Source organism: Tubulanus polymorphus, chromosome 10 (genome assembly GCF_964204645.1).
Source record: "Tubulanus polymorphus chromosome 10, tnTubPoly1.2, whole genome shotgun sequence".
Lineage (NCBI taxonomy): Eukaryota > Metazoa > Nemertea > Palaeonemertea > Tubulaniformes > Tubulanidae > Tubulanus > Tubulanus polymorphus.
In genome coordinates this window covers 10,949,004-10,968,513 of record NC_134034.1, presented here as the reverse complement: position 1 = coordinate 10,968,513, position 19,510 = coordinate 10,949,004, and the positions used below count along the sequence as shown (strand labels likewise).

Sequence of the window (19,510 nt, the reverse complement as noted above, 5' to 3'; positions counted from 1 at the left end):
CTTTTACATTTTGGGTGCAATCACCATTCCAATTGAACGCTTATAGGATTTCTTAGTTCCAAAAATCCAAATCGAGAAATAATCCCAATACGACAAGAATAAAAGAAACAAATTTTTTCTAAGACGTTATAAATAATGACTTTGTCGATTTATTTCTGCGGGTTGCGAAACAAAGAAAACAATATCTACAAAAAACTTATACTGACATTTCTACTACCCCCACTTCAAAAACATACTTTAGTAGCCAAAAGACCATCACTGACACCTTCACACAAACAATACCAGAAGTAGAAATACAACAAACCAATCATCTTCTAGTCAGGGTCGACACAAATTTCACCAAAAAGGATTAACTCCAAAATCAACATATGATTAACTAAATCAATGAAGAAAATAAAGTTAATCTTTTTCGTGAAACTGGACCCAGAATGCAATTAATCAATTTCAACTAGGTTTCTCAATTGAGCACGCATGCATTGAAATGCCGACTACCCTAAGCCTTAAATACTTATACCGGTACTACCGGCCGGATAACCGCTTTACTAGAGGACAAGAAAATTACATTCTACGAAGATCATCGATTCCATTTATAGAAGCCATAGATTTTGAAATGCTCTTTATAAAATGATGTTAACAAATAAAGTGATGTTTACACGTTTTCGTTTACGGCAAACAACATAATATTACCGGTATATGTGACAATTTCTTCGATTATCTTAACTCGAAAAAAGAGTCAAGAGCACGATTTTCCTTTTAGTTCGAGAATTTTCTCCGTCGTTTTCTAGTCACAAAATAACATCGAAATTAAAGCTGAGAAACCTCGCACACAGCCCCTTCCTGCCCATCCTGAAACCCCCCCCCCCCGCCGCAGAGTTCACTCAAATACTGTAAGTGTCATCGCAAGTAGATACAGGTGTCTAAGAGCAGACGGATTATATACTCGTAGTAAGTTCCAGGAATTCTATAGCACATTCTATATGTCATGAAAGCGTCCGCAACAACAACTTGGTCTAAACTACAACGCGTATCAAAATCTGTCATCGGCGAGCGACGGAGAGACGTTATCACGCCGATGCCTGATTTTTCTGCGGCGACATCAATTTGTCGACTATTCGCCCGGCGGCGTCCGGCACTCGTGTTCCTATAAACAAACAAGATATACAGTTTGAAAATACGTGTGCGCTATTCTCAATTCGTAGTACATGTACACCCAAGCATTTTTCTAAAGTGTTTTTTTTTTCGAATTGTCGAAATAATCGATCTTACCGGGTCCGAAAATTTCGTCGACGCCATTTTCATGCAAGAAATCGTAATCTTGAGGCGGGATGACTCCACCAACAACCAGCATTATATCACTGAAAATAATCAAACATATACAATACAATGATCACATCGCATCCCGGTTCATCCTTTCAAACCCTACTCGAATTTGCTTATTGTTAACATCATAACTTTCATCATCATCATCATCATCATCTTATTTTAAATCATCTTTCTTTGGGTAATTAATGGGCATCTACTCGAGTACAGCCTCCAGGGGCCAGTTGCTCTAAAGTTGTTTAAAGATAACCAGTGGATAAATGCCATAGTAACAATGAACTTTTAATTGTCACTATGTCAACTATCCACTCGTTAACTGTAACCAACTTTTGAGCAACTTTGGGTAATGGGTCTCTACTCCAGTACAGCCCCTGGCTCGTCCGTCCCTCTTTTACCTTCGCCACAAATTATCCAAGGGGCGGATCCAGGAGGGGTTCATAAAAAAATGTTAATGTAAAACTGCCGACTAAAATGTCAAATGATAGGGGGCCTATACGAAATATTTTTGGCCAAACATTAGATGATATGGTACCGATTCTGTGGTACTGTCCGCGCCGCTTTGTCTGGAGTACATTCCTTAAAGATAACGATTATAACATTTTTTTGGTAGCTGAGCAAGGGGGCTCACGAGACCCCTGAAACCCCCCCTCTGGATCCGCGCCTGTTATCTGATGTTGTACAATTGTTGTTAGTGTCGTCAGTGACGTCATCTATTGAAATGGGGTCTGAACACGCGTGAATGGGCATATTTTATGCAAAATACCCCCTCTGCACTAGTGATTGCTGCAGATTTTATCACTTTTAGAATGCTGCTTATTTTACATGAATAAGCAAGACCAGATGAACAAGATAAAACAAATATGATGATGATATCTCTGTTAGTTTTTGTTTTATGAATCTTTGAAAAACACGGAAATCCTGGCAAAGCGCAGCATTTCCTGAAAAATAGGCCTGGCAGGCAAAGAGTAAATAACCTAATCACTTACGGTCGTCCCATTTTAGCGAGTTCTTTTCGTAATTCCGGTACGAGCGTTTTGTGTCCGGCCGCTAACGAACTGACGCCGATTACGTGTACGTCAGCGTCAATCGCTTGTTGAGCGGCTTCGACCGGCGTCTAAAAACGGAACAAAATCTCGAGATTTAGATGAGCAAAAACAGGTAGTCACTGCGTAGTTCGACTAGATTTAATAACTAGTGCATAGTAGCTTCATCAGGTGAGATAAGTAAACAACGCCTTACAACAATGAGGATTTGGAGCCAGTTGCACAGTCGTGACTTAAGTCTAAAAGTGGTCTTAAATCTTAAGACTGGTCTTAAGTTATTAGATGGGCTATAGAACTAAGTTGGTCTTATGCTGGTCTTAAGTCTTAAGCCATGACTACGCAACCAGCCCCTGATCATGATTTACAGTAAAGTCCTCTATAACACCAGCATTGGGACCGCTGAAAAGTATTGCGTCATAACAAATCTAAAGAATGGTATTTCCAATGAATTGAGAAAATTTATTCCCGGAAAAATGTCAGCGTTAGAATGGCGTTATAACAGCTTTGACTTTAGGTGAGAAATGGTTGAATCATGTATAGAAATTTAACAAATTCAAAGAATGGTATTCCCATTGAATTTGAGGTAAATCGAGAAATTTTGTTCACCGAAAAATGTTGCTGTTAACCCTTTCAGTAACCCCGCAGTGCGGTGTATAAATCAGTGATAGATTTTGCTAGTACACCGCACTGCGGTGTATTGATGTAATTAGTAATTATCTCTCTGGAAAAATGGCAGCACCTGTCAAACATAGCGAAATATGAGTAACTAACGATACACCGCGCCGCGGTGTAGACATACTTAAGTGGTATTCCCGTTATTCAACACACTAGGGTGGAATTTTTCAAAATTTTCAAATTATCTCCAGCACTATAGGGTATTAATTAGTCAGCACTGAGAGGGTTAAGAGAGCAGTGTCATTAAGAACGATGGTGTTAGAACAAACTTAGACTATTAGGTGAGAAATTGTGTTCGAATCATGAATTGAATCATTTACCGCGAACAAAGGACCGATATCGACGTCGAAACCGAGATCGGCGAATCCGGTAGCGATCACTTTGCCTCCTCGATCGTGACCGTCCTGTCCGACCTTAGCGACCAAAATACGTGGCCTACGACCTTCAACTTGGACGAACTCCTACAAAAAGAAAACAACGACGAGTTCAAAGCGAGTGAGGTCAAAACCCGGAACGACGACTCAATCGAAATAAAGGTGGCGCCAGTTTCCACCCATTCATGAATCTCTCAAGTTTTCCCTAATTTTTTAATGCGACTACAGTCAACTACGCGAGGTCAATAGCATTATCCGAATTCACTGAGTTTCTCTGATTTGTTCAAGAATTTTCTGATACCCCGAGTTTTCCAGGTCAGTGGCGCCACCCTGACTGAAATCTAGAAAATTGAGCAAAAATCTTACGTCGATTTTCTTCATGACCTGATTGATCTCGTCGGCATCGGAGAACGCTGATTTATACGCGCCGCTGACCAGGTGATCTTCAGCGACGTGTCGTCCGCAGATCTTCTCCATCGCCATGGTGATCTCGCCGACAGACGCACGAGCGCGAGACGCCTCGATCGCCAGTTCCAATAGATTACCTGAAACAAAACAACATCTTATAATCATAGACAAACACTTGAATATGATGTTTCGCAACACCAGCTATACCACCAGATGGCGTGACAAGCACTCTTTTCAATGAACTCTGAACTGAATTTCTAGGCCCCAAATCCATACTTCATCACAGGACCAGCCAAATATACTTTAAATTCATTAATCTACTCAATGATTGGATAAGTTTTCATTCAAATGTAAATTTCAATTTAAAGCGCACTAATCAATGTGTAGAAAGAAGTACAATACATAAGAACATAAATCATTACTACTATTGTTACAATTAATAATTGATTTACTAGAGAAAATTTCGTGCAGTTTTACAAGTAACTGAAATTTAGAAGAAATTGCATGCCGAAAACCGAGCAACTGGGTCCTTGCTTACTCCATAAGTGGAATCCACGATTGCCACACATTGTCATCCGGATTCGATTCCCACTCACCGGTTCTGGTCCCGGATTCCCACTTACCGGTTCCCGTCTCTTGAGCTTTCGTGATTTTATCGAGCACCGCCTGACATTGAGCTTCGTCGCGATCTTTCCTCATTTTGTCTAATCGTTCCGTCTGCTCTTTACGAACAGCCGTGTTATCAACGACTAACACGTCGATTTTATCTTCCTCAGCCAGTTTATGTTTGTTCACCCCGACAATAGTTTCTATAGAAACAATCGAACAAATCGGTTATACGACGATAATTGTGCATTTGCACATTTCTAAAGAGAATCTTCTCCAGGATCTCTACAGATCAGTCATTCCTGGATATAAGGAGTTTTAAAGGAGATAATTTAAAATTTCAAGGAAGCGTCTGCATCACTGTTATATACCGATTACTGTAGACTGCTCCTAAATTGGTAGGTCCTAGTGTTTATTTCAGTAAACTGTTAATTTGGGGGGGGGGGGTTATAAGCAAATATCTATCCTATACGCTTCCTAAATTTGACTTCGATCAAGATAACACAGGAAAGAATTACATTAAATGTCTTCGCATAGTGGAATTTCAATTCTTAGCGTAGAAACATAAAATCTAGTATATTCAGGTTAGAGAAGTTTCGAAAATTCGAATATTTTTGAAAAAATTTGCCGAAACCTCGCCGCCAGGTTAACACTACTCACCGGCTTCACTATCGATACGAGCTTGACGTTTAGCGGCGCATTCTTCAATACGTAATTTAGGCATACCCGCTGCGACGGCTTTAGCCATACCGCCCATTTCTTCAACCTACGGATTTAAAAAGAAAGTTTAAACTTGTAACATTTTTTAATCGGATTGAATTCAAAACGTAACTACAACGTCCAAATGATCGCAGAGAGTTTCGTGAAGCAATCAATTTCTTCAATGAAACTTATTTCGGAATTCGACTGAACTTCGATACCTACGCATTCAACATAGGACTAAATCTCATGAAATTCAAATCGAATCTCACGTTTGAAATCGATTATCGTTACCTCTTCAATGACTTTAGCGGCAGCTTCGTAAATATCGTCGGTCAATGATTCCATCATGTACGAGCCGCCCCACGGATCAGCCACCTACATATACATAGTTATACTCTCAAATATTTCAATAATCATCGAGCCAAAATCATGGAACCTGGGGTCGGTCAGGAGTGGCAGATAACTGATAGACTGGCGATTAAATCGACACTTTTTACATCAACCAGCGCCACAGCTGTTCGTTAAAATATGACAGTTTTAATAATAGACTGATCCCAACTTAAACCCGGAGGTAAGGACTCAATTCGATGATGAATTGAGTTAGCTCCCGGGTTAAACACCAGTCTAAAACTGGGCCCAGGGGCCGGTTGCATAGTCATGGCTTAGACTTAAGACCAATCTAAGACCAACTCAGTTCTATAGCCAGTCGAACAACTTAAGACCAGTCTTAAGATTTAAGACCACTTTTCTACTTAAGTCATGACTGTACAACTGGGCCTTGGTTCTGTGGAACTGGGTTTTCGTATTTATCTGGGGCTGGTTGATTAAAATTTGGTTAAAGATACCCGGCGGATAAATACTGCAGTAACAATGTATTTCTAATTGTCACTATGCCAACGATCCGCCGATTAAATCTAACAAACCTCTGAACAACTGCCGCCCCTGACGGTGAATCTACGGACACCCGATGACTTACTTTAGGAATCCCGGATTCTTCTTGTAAAATGATTTGCGTGTTACGCGCGATTCGAGCGCTGAATTTCGACGGTAACGCCAACGCCTCGTCGAACGCGTTCGTGTGCAACGATTGAGTTCCCCCGAACACGGCGGCCATCGCTTCGATCGTAGTTCGTACAACGTTGTTATACGGATCCTGCGTAAACAAATAATCAACTAACTTACACATAATAAGGAATTCGCGCTTTTAATTATAATAATAATAATAATAATAATAATAATAATTGACATTTATATAGCGCAGGTATCCAAACTAGAGTCTGTTCAAATGCGCTCAAACTTGGTATTATTACCCCCAGCCTATAACTCTATTCCATGTATCAGTCATCTCTCCCTGGGGAGAAGTAACACCGAGCTGCTAACAAACGCTCAGGAGTCATCTATCAGACCAGGTACCCATTTACTCCTGGGTGGAGTGAGCCAATGAGGATAAGTGTCTTGCCCGAGGACACTACGGCAATGTACGGGGTTCGAACCCACGACCTGGCTTCCCAGAGCCGAACGCTCTAACCGCTCGGGCACACCGCTCCACGGTCTTTTTCCAATAAATCAAGTTGAAGTCTAACTAAATACTGTTTCCATGTTATAAACTGAAACTATTCTCAAATCATCAAAATCTTGGTTTGTAGACATGGAAAAATATCGCAGGGCAACCACTTTTTTTGACTCGCTGACTTCTCTCCGACAAGCACGTCGTTTTCCCAGACTCAATCTGCTAAGAATCCAATCGATTAACACAGTCAAATACATCAATCAAATACTCTAGAACTTCTAGTTACCTGTTCGGTAAGAGACCAGCCGGATGTTTGACTGTGAGCTCGCAGCAGTAACGATTTCGGATTCTTCGGTTTGAAGTTCTTTTCGATCAGATGGGCCCAAAGTCTTCGCGCCGCGCGCATTTTCGCGATTTCCTGCAAGCGAATAACATTACTTGAGAACTGTAGCAGAAATAGCCGTCAAATTTTAGAAATTCTCATTTATTTTCCTTTTCTTCATTTTTTTTCCTTTCCTATTTTTACTGAGCGCTTGTCAAGACCAAACGGCCGTTCAAACCCGGTGAGACCTGATGCAATAAGCCTACCCCTCGGTAATTGTTATAATTGCTCTATCTTCTCAAATTTCTAGCTTACTCATACAAACTGCGTCCTTAAATTCAAGAAATTTATCAATTCTCATTTCCCTTTTTACTTTGTTTCTTCATTTCCCCTTCCACTAGGCTTTGCTCTGTCCACAAAGAAAGCTTATTTTCTTTCTCGTTTTTTCTAATTCAGTACTCGTTGAAAAATTGTAAATTTTATTGTGCGTTTATTGTTCTATTTTCCCTCCTTTAATCTCATCATATAAAGCCTGTTATTTGCTTTCCTTGAAAAAAATTTGAACTTGAACTTTAAAATTTTTCGCGAATTCAAAGTGATTTTACCATATAAAAGTTCATTCCAACGCCCCAGAAAAATGACAATCTCGGCGCGAACTCGTCGATGGTCAAACCGCGTGAGAGTCCCGTTCGACAATACTCCAATCCGTCCGCTATCGTGAACGCCATTTCTAAAACAGCGTCTGCTCCCGCCTCTTGCATGTGATAACCGGATATCGAAATCGAGTTGAATTTCGGCATGTGCTTTAATTAAAAACGAAAAAATCGACGAAAATAACAATCAATCGAAAAATTTAGAACTGCGAAAATTCAAAACATTTCGACGAAAATAACTTACGTGCGCCGTATATTCGAAGATGTCTCCGATGATTCTCATTGACGGCTCCGGAGGGAAGATATACGTGTTTCGGACCATGAACTCTTTCAGGATATCGTTCTGTATCGTTCCGGCGAGTTCCGACTGTTTAGCACCCTGAAAACGAACAACATTTTAAAACTTTTACTTTTCCAGATTTGAGATATAGGACTGACTTTAGTTATATCGGGTAAAACTGATTTCAGAAGACTGATTTTGGTCAAACAACTAGATTTAACAGGGTGGGGCCACTTTCCGCCTATTTACAAATCCACTGTTTTTCCTGATTTTTCCATGTGATTACACACAATTCCCAGAGTGAATCAGAGAAAATTTCTACCTTTGAAATATGGATACATGTACATATATTACAATTCATTCATTTTTCTTTGAATAGAATTATCTGAATTCCCTGAGTTTTCAAGGTTTTTGGTAAAACTTGTCAAACTCCCTGAGTTAAAATGAGTTTTCCTGGATTTTTCCGAGATTTTTATGATTCTCCGAGTCTTCCAGATTTTTTCAGGTCAGTGGCGCCACCCTGTTTAAGATTTAAGACTGATTTTATTCACCTGTTCCTCAGCAGCCACGATGTACATCGCCATAATCGGTAAAACAGCTCCGTTCATCGTCATTGAAGTCGATATTTTATTCAACGGAATTCCATCGAACAACAACTAGAAAACACACGCAGAAAACATACATTAATTTTCACTTTTTAATTTTAATTTTCAATTGTATTACTTCACATTTCAAGTATCATAAGGAGACACTGTCCAGACTGGGCAAGTGATCTATTCATTAGGAGGCACTACCAAAACTGGGCAAGTGATCTATCCATTAGGAGGCACTACCAAAACTGGGCAAGTGGGCAAGTACCAAAAGAAGACACCGCCAAGATTGGGAATGGCCTCCTAGCCTATAAGGAAACACCTGGGAAAATGGTTTCCTACCAATTGAATAAGGAGGCTCTGTCTGGACTGGGAAGGCCATTTCCTATCCATTAGGAAACATTGCCCAGACTGGGAAAGTGTCGATCTCCTATCCATTAGACACTGCCCAGACAGGGAGGGTCATCTATCCATTAGTCGACAATCTCCTAAGCATTAGGAGACACCATCCAGACTGAGGAATTCAAAAGAAAAATAGCAGAGAAAAGGGCCTCATGTAGCAGTCCATTTAGGGGAAGTAATTCCAACAAAAATTGGAAGAATTAAGTTCGAATCTAAACTAAACATAATCATTCTTTGATGCAGGCAACACGAACCTTCATATCCTCAACGGAATCAATCGCGACTCCTGCCATTCCTACGTCGCCGACTACTCTCGGATTATCGGAGTCGTATCCGCGGTGAGTCGGCAGGTCGAACGCTACGCTCAATCCTTGCTGCCCGGCTTTAATGTTGTCGCGATAGAATTTATTACTCTCTTCCACCGTGCTGAAACCTGCGTACTGAAATAAACAGTCAACTGATGTTGATAATCAGGGCGCGGTTTTATGGTCTGGTATTAACTTCAACCAGGGTTCAAGATTACACCAGTCTATAGAATTGGGCCTAAGAGGTTGGAGATTTGACTCTCGGGTGCAAAACATTGAAAATGAACTTTGAACTTTGAGAGTGATATTTAAGGTCGATTTCTGTGGAACGGGATCCCGCTGTGTCTTAACCATCAAATTCAAATTATGCCCTTAATATAACCAAAAATCTTCACGCGATATCGTGGAACCGAGTCTTGGATCCATGGTTTCGAGGTAAACTCTACGAGTAGGAACATTGGATAAGAACTTATTTCAACTGCTGAAAAGTTGGTTAGAGTTAACCAGTGGATACGATACCGGGTAGTTAACGTAGTGACAATCAAAACTGCATTGTTACTTTGGTGTCTATCCACTAGTTATCTTTATCCGACTTTAAGCGACTGGCCTCTGATCGACAACTATGGCATCGGTTCACAGTGCAGATTATAGTTAATTATAAATTCTGAGTTCATTATCGAAAATGAGTTGGTCTCCTAATTTTTCTTGTAGCTGATATTGCTGTACCTGACGTATAGTCCACGGTCGCTGAGAGTACATGGTCGCGTACGGGCCGCGAGTGTACGGAAATTTACCGGGAAGTTCTTCATCGATCTGAGCCGTGTCACGCTTCGTATACAACGGTTTTATATCAATTCCCTGAAAATATGAGCATTTTCTACAACACTTCAAGAAGTAAATCAGGTCCAGAAAATCTGAGTCTGTGGTTTAGTTTTCACGATCGGATATGAAATCTGATTATAAAAGCTTTACACCAACAATAAGGTAACTAACTAGGTCCGGCCTCCAATGAGACAGATGTGGTTAGAAATTCACAAAATTAGGGCTTCTTACTATAAATGATGTCTGTGTTGGACTTTAAGTGACAGTGCAGTTTATGGCATTATCCTAACAGGCATCAAATGGCGGAAAAAACAAACTTAATTGCAGTCTAATTGCCCTTGCCATTAGAATTCAAGCACCAAATAGCAGAAAGGTGACGAATTAAATATAAGTCTAAAGCCCCTAACATTGACAAAAGCATCAAATAGTGAAAAGGTGCCAACCTACCTGCAATTTAGGTAACCTTTCAAGTGGCAAAATCATCATTAAGGATTAGAGGGTTTGATTACCTTACATTGCATAACCATTGATAAGGCCTAGGGTCCTAGGGATACCCGAGCTGCTGTTTCTCCAATTACTGTAGTCTAACGCCACTTAGACTACCTTAACCCCAAATAACACACAAGCTTCAAATAGCAAAATCTGTAACAACTTATCTGGTGTCTTATCCTGCAATAAATTCAGCTCAATCCTGATTTACATTTTTTTACCTCTGGTGTATGCCAGGTCAGTTTTTCCACCGGGTCTTTGCCCTTCATTTGTTTCGTCGCTATTTCTAACCATTCTGGATTATAACTATCTCGACTTGTTGAACTCGCAGCAGCAGGAAAAACGATCTAGATTTAGAAAGAAATAATTCATCGAAAAACTCTGGCATTCTAGCAATTTTTGGGCGATGACAATTTCGAAAGTAAAGCACTGACCTTTTCCGACACCCTCAGGAGCCGATTACGAAACTTTGCGGCCGCTCTTAACATCGTTTTACAACTTAAAAAGACGAAATAAACTAAACTCGGGACATTCAAGGTTGAAACGGGGTTCTTTTTTTTCAATTCAATTCAATACATGCCGGAAAAGGCGAGTGAAGACCCGAGGTCTCTTACTGCATGTCGAGTCAGTCCGGTATGGAAAATCATAAAATAAAAATCAATTACAAGGAGATTGCTGGAATATTTCACACGAAATTCACATTTGAATAATTTAAACACTTATTTCAGCATAATTAGATGATTAGAGAGCCAGTTAATGAAAGATCTGATACTTTATTTGAGGAATAATTAGTTTAGATGCACCATTCTTGTTTAAAAACTTCATCGTCGTTCCGCTGCACTGGGCCTATCGGTTTGAGTCTTTTTCGGTTCCTGCGAAGCCGCGAACTCCGTTGACGCTCAGAGGCGGTGGAATCCCCGACGCCGAATCTGCCAAAACTTGACATCGACTTCTCTCGAAAAAAAATAATGCTGGATATAATTTGGGAAGATCGCGATATTCGATTCGATATAAGCCCGGGGTAAGTGAGATTATTCCAATCCCGATCTCTCTATTTCTGTTCACCAGATTTTCAGTAAAATACGGCGCTGTTTTAGAGCATTTTACTAACCCGGAAATAACAATACAATTCAATTAACATTTATTCGTTTTGACAGTTGAGAATGGAATGTCATGAATAGAATTATTGAAAAGGCTTTTTTGACTGCATTTTGTGGCCCAGATAGATTCTACTGGCACAAACAGTTCCCCCAAATTATAAGTAAAGTGATTGTTAGGCCTAAGTCTGGACCCAATTCAATAGTTTCGAATTTGAAGTTGAACTATTCAACTAGTTCAGACCAGTTCAGATAAAACATGGAAAATAAACAGATTTAAACTCAAGATTCCAGATGATCTAACGGGTTACCCCTACAGAGGAACCTTATTAGATTGCACCTTTTTCAATGGCTAGATGCTTACCTAGCTAAGGATGGCTCTGCTACCTGAAAAGTGACAGAAACTGCTGTTTTAGAAAAACTTGAAAAAATAACGTTCTTGTCGGTCATCCACACAGATATTAAACAATATGTCATCAGCACCTGCTTTAATGGAAGCGGGTCCGACCGAGGATCTAGTGATTAGGATTGATATTCCTGTAATGTAAGTGCACAACCCTCCTCTTTAATCAGCTTCACTCGCTGCTAGTCGCAATCAACATAAAGCCTCACTAATTCCAATAGAACACAATTATTTAGGTTACCGGTATATTGAGACTACAGTCAGTTGCACAGTAATATGGCTTAGGTTTAAGACCATTATGTTCCATAGCAAATCTAACAACTTAAGACCAGTCTAAGCTTGTTTTAGTTCTATAACCAATCTAACAACTTAAAACCAGTCTAAGCTCGTTTTGGTTCTATAACCAATCTTACAACTTAAGACCAGTCTAAGTTTATTTTCGTTCTATAGCCAATCAAACAACTTAAAGACAGGTCTGAACTCATTTTGGTACATACCAATCTAACTTGTGACCCGTCTAAGCTCATTTTGGTTCTATTGCCAATCTATACTTAAGACCACTTTAGAAATTTAAGACCGCTTGATTCAGGAATGTGCAACTGGACTAAGATAATTGAACTAGATTGCTCTAGGTTGTCAAACTAATGATCTGTGTCTAGTTCCTACAGGATCCAGTTCTACAAATCTTTACTCAAAACAGTGGAACTGGATTCTATTGATTCATATCTCAAGCGTAGACATAGCTTCGTAATTTCTTAAGACTATATTTTTGTGAAACGCTGGCCAAATGCCTGAAAGTTCAGAGAAAAATTGGACTCTAATCAGCTATAATACATACAGCGGTATGAGCTCTATGATTCTGGAACCTTGTCAAAATGAACTCAACATAACAAACTAATTTGAGTGATTTTAATGAATAAAAGATATTTTTTTATTCTGATTCCATTCTAGAAATTATTTTTAGCGAGGTTCCGCTGTATATATCCGTCTTTCCCTATCTGTCTCTTAAGTTTTAGCCTTTCTAATCATAGGTGAAAGATTTGGGTAGTTATAGAAATGCCATCCTCTATCTCTCTCTCCCTCCCTCTCTCACTCCAATCTGACCCAGTTATGGAATCGTAAAATTTCTTTCTCTAAAAAAAAAATTAAAATTGGGATGAGAAAATCTAATGAATGGTTTTTAAGGTGTTTTTAATCCTCATTAATTCTACAGGTATATAGCATGTTGTAACACGATATCTATGGAATATTCAAAAGTGCTTAGATTAAAAAACTCTGATTCCTTTTAAAAACTAATCGTACATAATTGTGTTGTGCATCGCTGGTAAGTATGAATTATGTTTGAACTGACCGCATCAAAAATATCCACGGCCCGGTTTTATAGACCGGTATTACCTTCAACCCGGGGGCTAACTAAATTGAAAATGAATTGAATTAGCCCACGGGTTAAAGGTAATACGAGTCTGTTAAACTGGCCCTGCGCTTTATTTTAACTGTACGCCCGGTGATTTAGACGCGTCTGTTTTTATGTTGTTTTAGGCAAATGCGAATGCGACCGGGAGAAAAACTGATCGATAAACTGGACGCGGTCGAAGATACAAAAGGCAATAACGGTGATAGAGGTTAGTGAACCGGACCGGCCCTCGGCTCACTGGACCACCAGGAACCAGTTCCAACGGTCAACAGTGGAACGAATGGACCCTTATTGATTTATACCCGGCCTGGTACGGTTGCGCAGTCAAGGATTAGAAATTTATGACCAGCCTAAGGTCATAACACTTCTATAGCCAATCTTAGGCTATAAGTCATGTCTAACATTTCTATAGCCAATCTTAGGCTATAAGTCATTTCCAACATTTCTATAGCCAATCTTAGGCTATAAGTCATTTCCAACATTTCTATAGCCAATCTTAGGCTATTAGTCATTTCCAACATTTCTATAGCCAATCTTAGGCTATAAGTCGTCAGATTTAAGACAAGTTTTGGACTTACGTCACGTCTGTGCAACTTTGCGTCGCGTCTCCGCGACCGGGCCCCGCCGTTTTAGAACTGACTTGAATCGTGAGTTTTCGTTATATTTCAGGTCAACTGTTGGTAACGAATCTGCGAATAATATGGCATTCACACACAATGATTCGAGTGAATTTGTGTAAGTCACAAAACCTTCTCAGAAAATTTCTCGCTATAAATTCATACAGATAAATAGATAGTTCAAGTTTGTGAATTTCAGCGATTGGTTACAATTGTGTACTGAACATAACTACAAAAACAGCTCAATCGGTAAGGATAGTTAGACTATTGATCACCAGAGGGCGCTTTACGTACGTACACACTGTCAATTTTGTGTTTTTTTTTCTTAAAAATTTCAGAAAATTCGAGGAACAGTCGAAGCTCTTTACGTCCTTACAAAATGTAACAACACCAGATTTGAGTTCATATTCACTAATCTGGTACGTTTTTGGATCGAAATTCGGAAAAAAATCCGAAATTATTCAAATCATTGTTACGATGGCGAGCAAGGATGCCCGCTTATGGCGAGTGAGGATCCACCAGGTGTCGCTAGTAGTCCCTCGGTCTTCCGCATCCCTACATTTCAATCCGAATCGAATGAAATTTTTGATGAAAACTTAACCGATTTGAAAAGCGAATTCATTTTGAGGTTCCTGGAGGTTCCTGGTATGTTATGTTCACAGAAATCGATTGAATTGAGAAAATATATTTTGAATTCAATTTTAGGTTCCTGGTTCGCCGAGACTGTTTACGACGGTGATAGCGGTTCACAGGTGAGTGGGTTCACCTGCAATCTCCAATCTCTAAAACTGACGTTTTGTCTAATATTATCACCCTCTCTACTGATTATTCTCGTAGAGCGTACGAAACGTCTAAAATGTACCGTGAGCTGAAACTACGCGGCGCTTTAATCAATAATAAACAGCTGCGTCTGCTGCCGCAGGAACAAATCTACGATCAGATATTCGGCGCGTGGAATCTATCTAGCGACCAGGTGAGTTTTCATTCAAAACAAAAACACTTCTGAAAACTTTTTCTTAAGAGACCCATATTTTTGGTCTTAGCGCCTCCATTCTATTGACTTGCATTTTAAACCCCATTACTAGTGCTGGGCCTTCATGCTTAACTGTTTAACTGATATCTTTTCCGGGACATTTTTTCTGGGGACATTATTTCCCGGGACATTTTTACCTACATTCGTTTTAAGGGATATTCTGAACCGATCAGGTCCATTTTTAGCTACGTAAGGAAAAAAGTGGTTCTCAAAAGAACCTTTGAGGATAATATGAGGTCGAGACCTGATTTGGTTCTAAAAAGAACCATAATTTGAGTTAAGCAGAGTTGAGAGCCTTGACCGACTGATTCTGGGACGTTGAGATGGTTCTAAAAAGAACCGTTGCTCGAGGAGTTGTTCGCCGTTTCAGCACAGGTCGACGAGACGTTGTTTCAACAGATGAATTTCGGCCGCTTTTTTCTGCGCGTACAAATAAAATGCGTCCTTCGTGTTGCCGAGCGACAGAAGTTGAATACGAACCGAGCAACACTCGGCGTCGCCGCGGTAACGATTGTTGCGTTCGACGATATGTTGTATTTTCCGTTCGAGTACGACGATCTGTTTGGCGGCTTTCACGAATTTCGTCTCGACGCTGAACAGACGTTCGACTGTTTCTTCGGCGTTCATCGTTTCGACGACCTCCGGCTGCAGGAATAAACTCTTCTCGTTCTGGTTGTTCGCTGTTCGATGTTCCATTGTAGAATGTTTGAATCCAGCTGCAAGTCCGGGGTATTTATACCCGACAACCGCGTACAACAATACATCATCAATTAATCTGTTACTCTTTGATTTAAACATCAAAGTGAATTAGTAATTATCACTGAATCAGTGATTTACTGTTCCTTTATTATTGGAAGTAATTAATCAATTAGCTAATTGACTGATCTAATCAGTTCTTAGATGTTTGTATGTGGGCTGATCACTCTTGTTAATTAGTTAATTACCTGATCTAGTCAGCTCTTTGATCTTCAAGTGTGGACTGATCACTCTGTTAATTAGCTAATTGCCTGATCTAATCAGTACCATGATGATTGTATGTGGAGTGATCACTCAATAAAGTTAGTAATTACAGTCTTTGATCTGTAGGTAGTAATTAATGCTTTGATGTTTAGTGAGTGATCACTGTTTTCTGTTTGATCACATTATTTTCTTATTTCAGACTGAACTGTTTCAAATTTTGGTGGCACGAAAGACTATTAAACTGTTACTTACTTGTATTAGTTGATTATTTTTAAGCGTCCTAGAATTACTTGAAATCTTGTCTCGACAATTGCTTCACTTCTTTTATATTCTTCTAATCAAATATCACGAAATCAGTCCAAGCAAAGAAACCTCTGAATCTTAAGAAAGGGTTCTTGATACATTTGTTTTACTTTTGCAGGGAAATTTAGGCACGTTTTTTGTGACAAATGTGCGCGTTGTCTGGCACGCGAATATGAACGAATCTTTCAACGTTAGCATTCCATATTTACAGATTGTAAGTTATATCCTCCTCCATCCTCAAAAACTGTCGGTAATATCCTCCTCGCGTAACAATCCTCAAAAACTGTCGGTAATATCCTCCCCGCGTAACCATCCTCAAAAACTGTCAGTAATATTCTCCTCGCGTAACCATCCTCAAAAACTGTCAGTAATATCCTCCTCGCGTAACCATCCTCAAAAACCGTCGGTAATATCCTCCTCGCGTAACCATCCTCAAAAACTGTCAGTAGTATTCTACTCGCATAACCATCCTCAAAAACTGTTTTCCTGTGCTGTGTGTTTATTCGACGTTTCAACTATATCCTAATAGTCATTTTCAGGAATACTGACATTTTTATACAGTATTCCTGACGATGACTATTAGCGTATAGTCGTTAATGTGCGATTTCATATCAGCAATTCTTACAACTGTAAAATTCCACAATTGTTGAAAGACTAAACAACAGTATGAGATACTAGAAATATTTCGGGATATTCCTACGACCCTTCTTCATTCTAAAATGGCAAAGAAATGACATTTTAATCTGGTAGATGGGTGGTAGCAACCATCCGAAATATTTCTAGTATTCTGAGTTTTAGAAATTTTAAAACTTTTTAGTCTTTCAACAATCGTAGCATTTCATATTTATTATTTCATCGTGAATATTTCGATATTACTTTAACTGATTCAACAATTCTCGCGGTATATTTCACGAACATTTCATCGATCGAATTTATCGAAATATTTCTTCATTTCGTACAGAAATCGGTGAAAGTTCGCGAGTCTAAGTTCGGTTTAGCGTTAGTGATAGAGAGTTCCGTACAGAGCGGTGGTTACGTGCTCGGGTTTCGAATCGACCCGGTCGAGAAACTACACGAGGCTTGTAAAGAGATCCAGAGTTTACATCGCGTATACAGCGCGTGTCCGATATTCGGCATCGAATACGAGTCCGAAGAAGCCGTAAGTAACGTAACTTATAAGGGATCATTCATTTATTACGTACGCATAAAATTTGAATTTTTCAACCCCATTCCCCCTCTGTACGCAAAATCGGCCATCTTTTCACAGAAATTAAGCATTACAGTACGCAATTGCACTGACCCCTCCCCCTCCCCCTAATACGTACGTAATAAATGAATGACCCTTAACGATTATTCCTGATGTTCGTAGTTCATGCAGGTTCTGACAGGTGGCGCCCGTTCCATATAGTCAGGGTTTAGACTAGTTAGTTACCTAATCGTTGGTGGTAAGCTTTTTATGATCGGATGGGCTTATACCAACGTGAAAATATCCGATCGTGAAACTTAACCACAGACAGGTTACTGACTAGGTTTAGACCTGTCTAACATCATTTTAGTTCTATAGCGACAAATCCACCGTAACAACTTCAGATTGGTTTTAGGATTTAAGACAATCCTTGCTTTGGCAAAAAATTCCCTGATTATATTATGGAGATATCCTCAGTGAGGGCTGTTTCTTATATAGAGGTTCTTTGTGTCACTCAACACTAGCAAGAACAACAAATGACTACAAATTCCCAGACTCCCCTGAATTTGAATGATTAAAAGTGTCAGAATTCGCTGATTTTTCGTGGACAAATCTGGAATTCCTGGATAAATCTGGGAATAAATCTGGAATTCATGACTGGTAGAGACTGATATTGATGTCAGTATTTTAGAATTGATGAACAAAACCCACAAATTTCCATTTCTCTGATGAAGTTTAGTCAAAATTTCGAAAACTGATCGAATAAGCTGTTGGTATCATTGGTAATATCCAATTGTGGGTTTTGCTCACTAAATCTGGAATTCTCTGAGATTTATCCCGATCTGTAAGAACCCTGTAGTCAGTTGTCGAATAAACACTTTAATCCGTGTATACTGTAGATAAATGAAAAAATCCCACACTTCGAATTAAATCATATGATGGAATTTATTATTTTGACTAACAGCCATCATCAGGTGGAATGATGATCATCTATCAATCATTCCACCTGATGATGGCTGTTAGTCAACAGCCGAAACGTTGTGGTTTCAAAATAATAAATTCTATCCTATGATTTAATTCGAAGTGTGGGATTTCTTCATTTCACCCTGTAGTCGTTTTCTCCGATGGAGGGTGCACGCACGCTTCTTAAGAGGTCGGATGTTTTTTATTTTTCTAGCCTCAAGATCTCGATGTAATGACCGTCGAACCGGTTCAAGATGACGTCGAAATCGAAAACACAAACGACCAATCGGACGCGTTCGCCGTAAGAATCATCGATTTCGAAATTCGAATATTCGAATTTCTAACGTCTGCCGGTCGAATAATTAACGACGACGATGTTTTTTCGATAATTACAGGCGTATTTCGCGGACGGGAATAAAGAACGCGATCGCGACGCCGTCTACTCGGAGGAACTCGGTCTCGCTATCGAGAAATTACGAGATGGATTTACGCTGGAGGGATTGTGGGAAGTGACGACGTGATGATCTCCGCAGCAGCAGACGCCACCTACTATGAATTCCGTCCACAAACCTCCGTCTCTCTCTCTCTGACACTCCTTCCACCGTCCGTTGTAGAGGTAGTTTCTAGTTCATTGAAGTTCATTGTAACGAGGTTCCACTGTATTTAATTCTGGTTTATCTTCATCGACTCCTACACAAATTATGTATATCCGAATTTTGAGTAAAACTGGCTCAAATTAAACTGTTATCGCAGTAGAACTAGCTCTGGAACTATCCTCGGTCGGGGTGGAACTGATTTGACAATTATGTCTTTGGGGGTCATTCATTTATCACGCAGGCATTAGGGGAGGGGGGAGGGGGGAGGGATCAGTGCAATTACGTACTGTAATGCTTAATGTATATGAAAAAATGGCCGAAAAATTCTGATTTCATGCGCATGTAATAAATGAATGGATCCCTGGATTCCTTACGCTGTATTTTCGTCACACATCTATCACTGTAATGTTTGAAGGGAAAATATACTGATTACGAGT

General features: G+C 39.7%; 2 protein-coding genes across 4 annotated transcripts; one reads left to right on the top strand and one right to left on the bottom strand.

Annotated features, from left to right (window-relative positions):
* Positions 1-127: 127 nt before the first annotated feature.
* Positions 128-11,073, bottom strand: LOC141912025 (methylmalonyl-CoA mutase, mitochondrial-like). Its single transcript, XM_074803187.1, has 17 exons — positions 10,936-11,073; positions 10,723-10,848; positions 9,917-10,048; positions 9,140-9,325; positions 8,445-8,549; positions 7,858-7,992; positions 7,566-7,763; positions 6,925-7,056; positions 6,105-6,281; positions 5,420-5,503; positions 5,087-5,192; positions 4,444-4,629; positions 3,779-3,957; positions 3,359-3,499; positions 2,307-2,434; positions 1,267-1,355; positions 128-1,141 (listed from the first exon to the last, which is right to left on the bottom strand). Exons 1-17 carry the CDS (start codon positions 10,987-10,989, stop codon positions 1,065-1,067), a joined length of 2,235 nt encoding a protein of 744 aa, XP_074659288.1. The 5' UTR covers positions 10,990-11,073; the 3' UTR covers positions 128-1,064.
* A 323-nt stretch (positions 11,074-11,396) lies between these two features.
* On the top strand, positions 11,397-19,509 carry LOC141911507 (BBSome complex member BBS5-like). 3 transcript variants are annotated; one of them, XM_074802473.1, is made up of 12 exons: positions 11,397-11,522; positions 12,057-12,142; positions 13,541-13,623; positions 14,085-14,150; positions 14,232-14,281; positions 14,371-14,451; positions 14,738-14,784; positions 14,870-15,005; positions 16,447-16,542; positions 17,290-17,487; positions 18,692-18,778; positions 18,873-19,509. In XM_074802473.1, exons 2-12 carry the CDS (start codon positions 12,069-12,071, stop codon positions 18,996-18,998), a joined length of 1,044 nt encoding a protein of 347 aa, XP_074658574.1. In that variant the 5' UTR covers positions 11,397-11,522; positions 12,057-12,068; the 3' UTR covers positions 18,999-19,509. The 3 variants fall into 3 exon arrangements, with proteins under 3 accessions (XP_074658574.1, XP_074658577.1, XP_074658575.1); XM_074802476.1 differs by lacking the exon at positions 14,371-14,451; XM_074802474.1 differs by lacking the exon at positions 12,057-12,142 and having other exon boundaries at positions 11,430-11,522.
* Position 19,510: the final 1 nt, after the last annotated feature.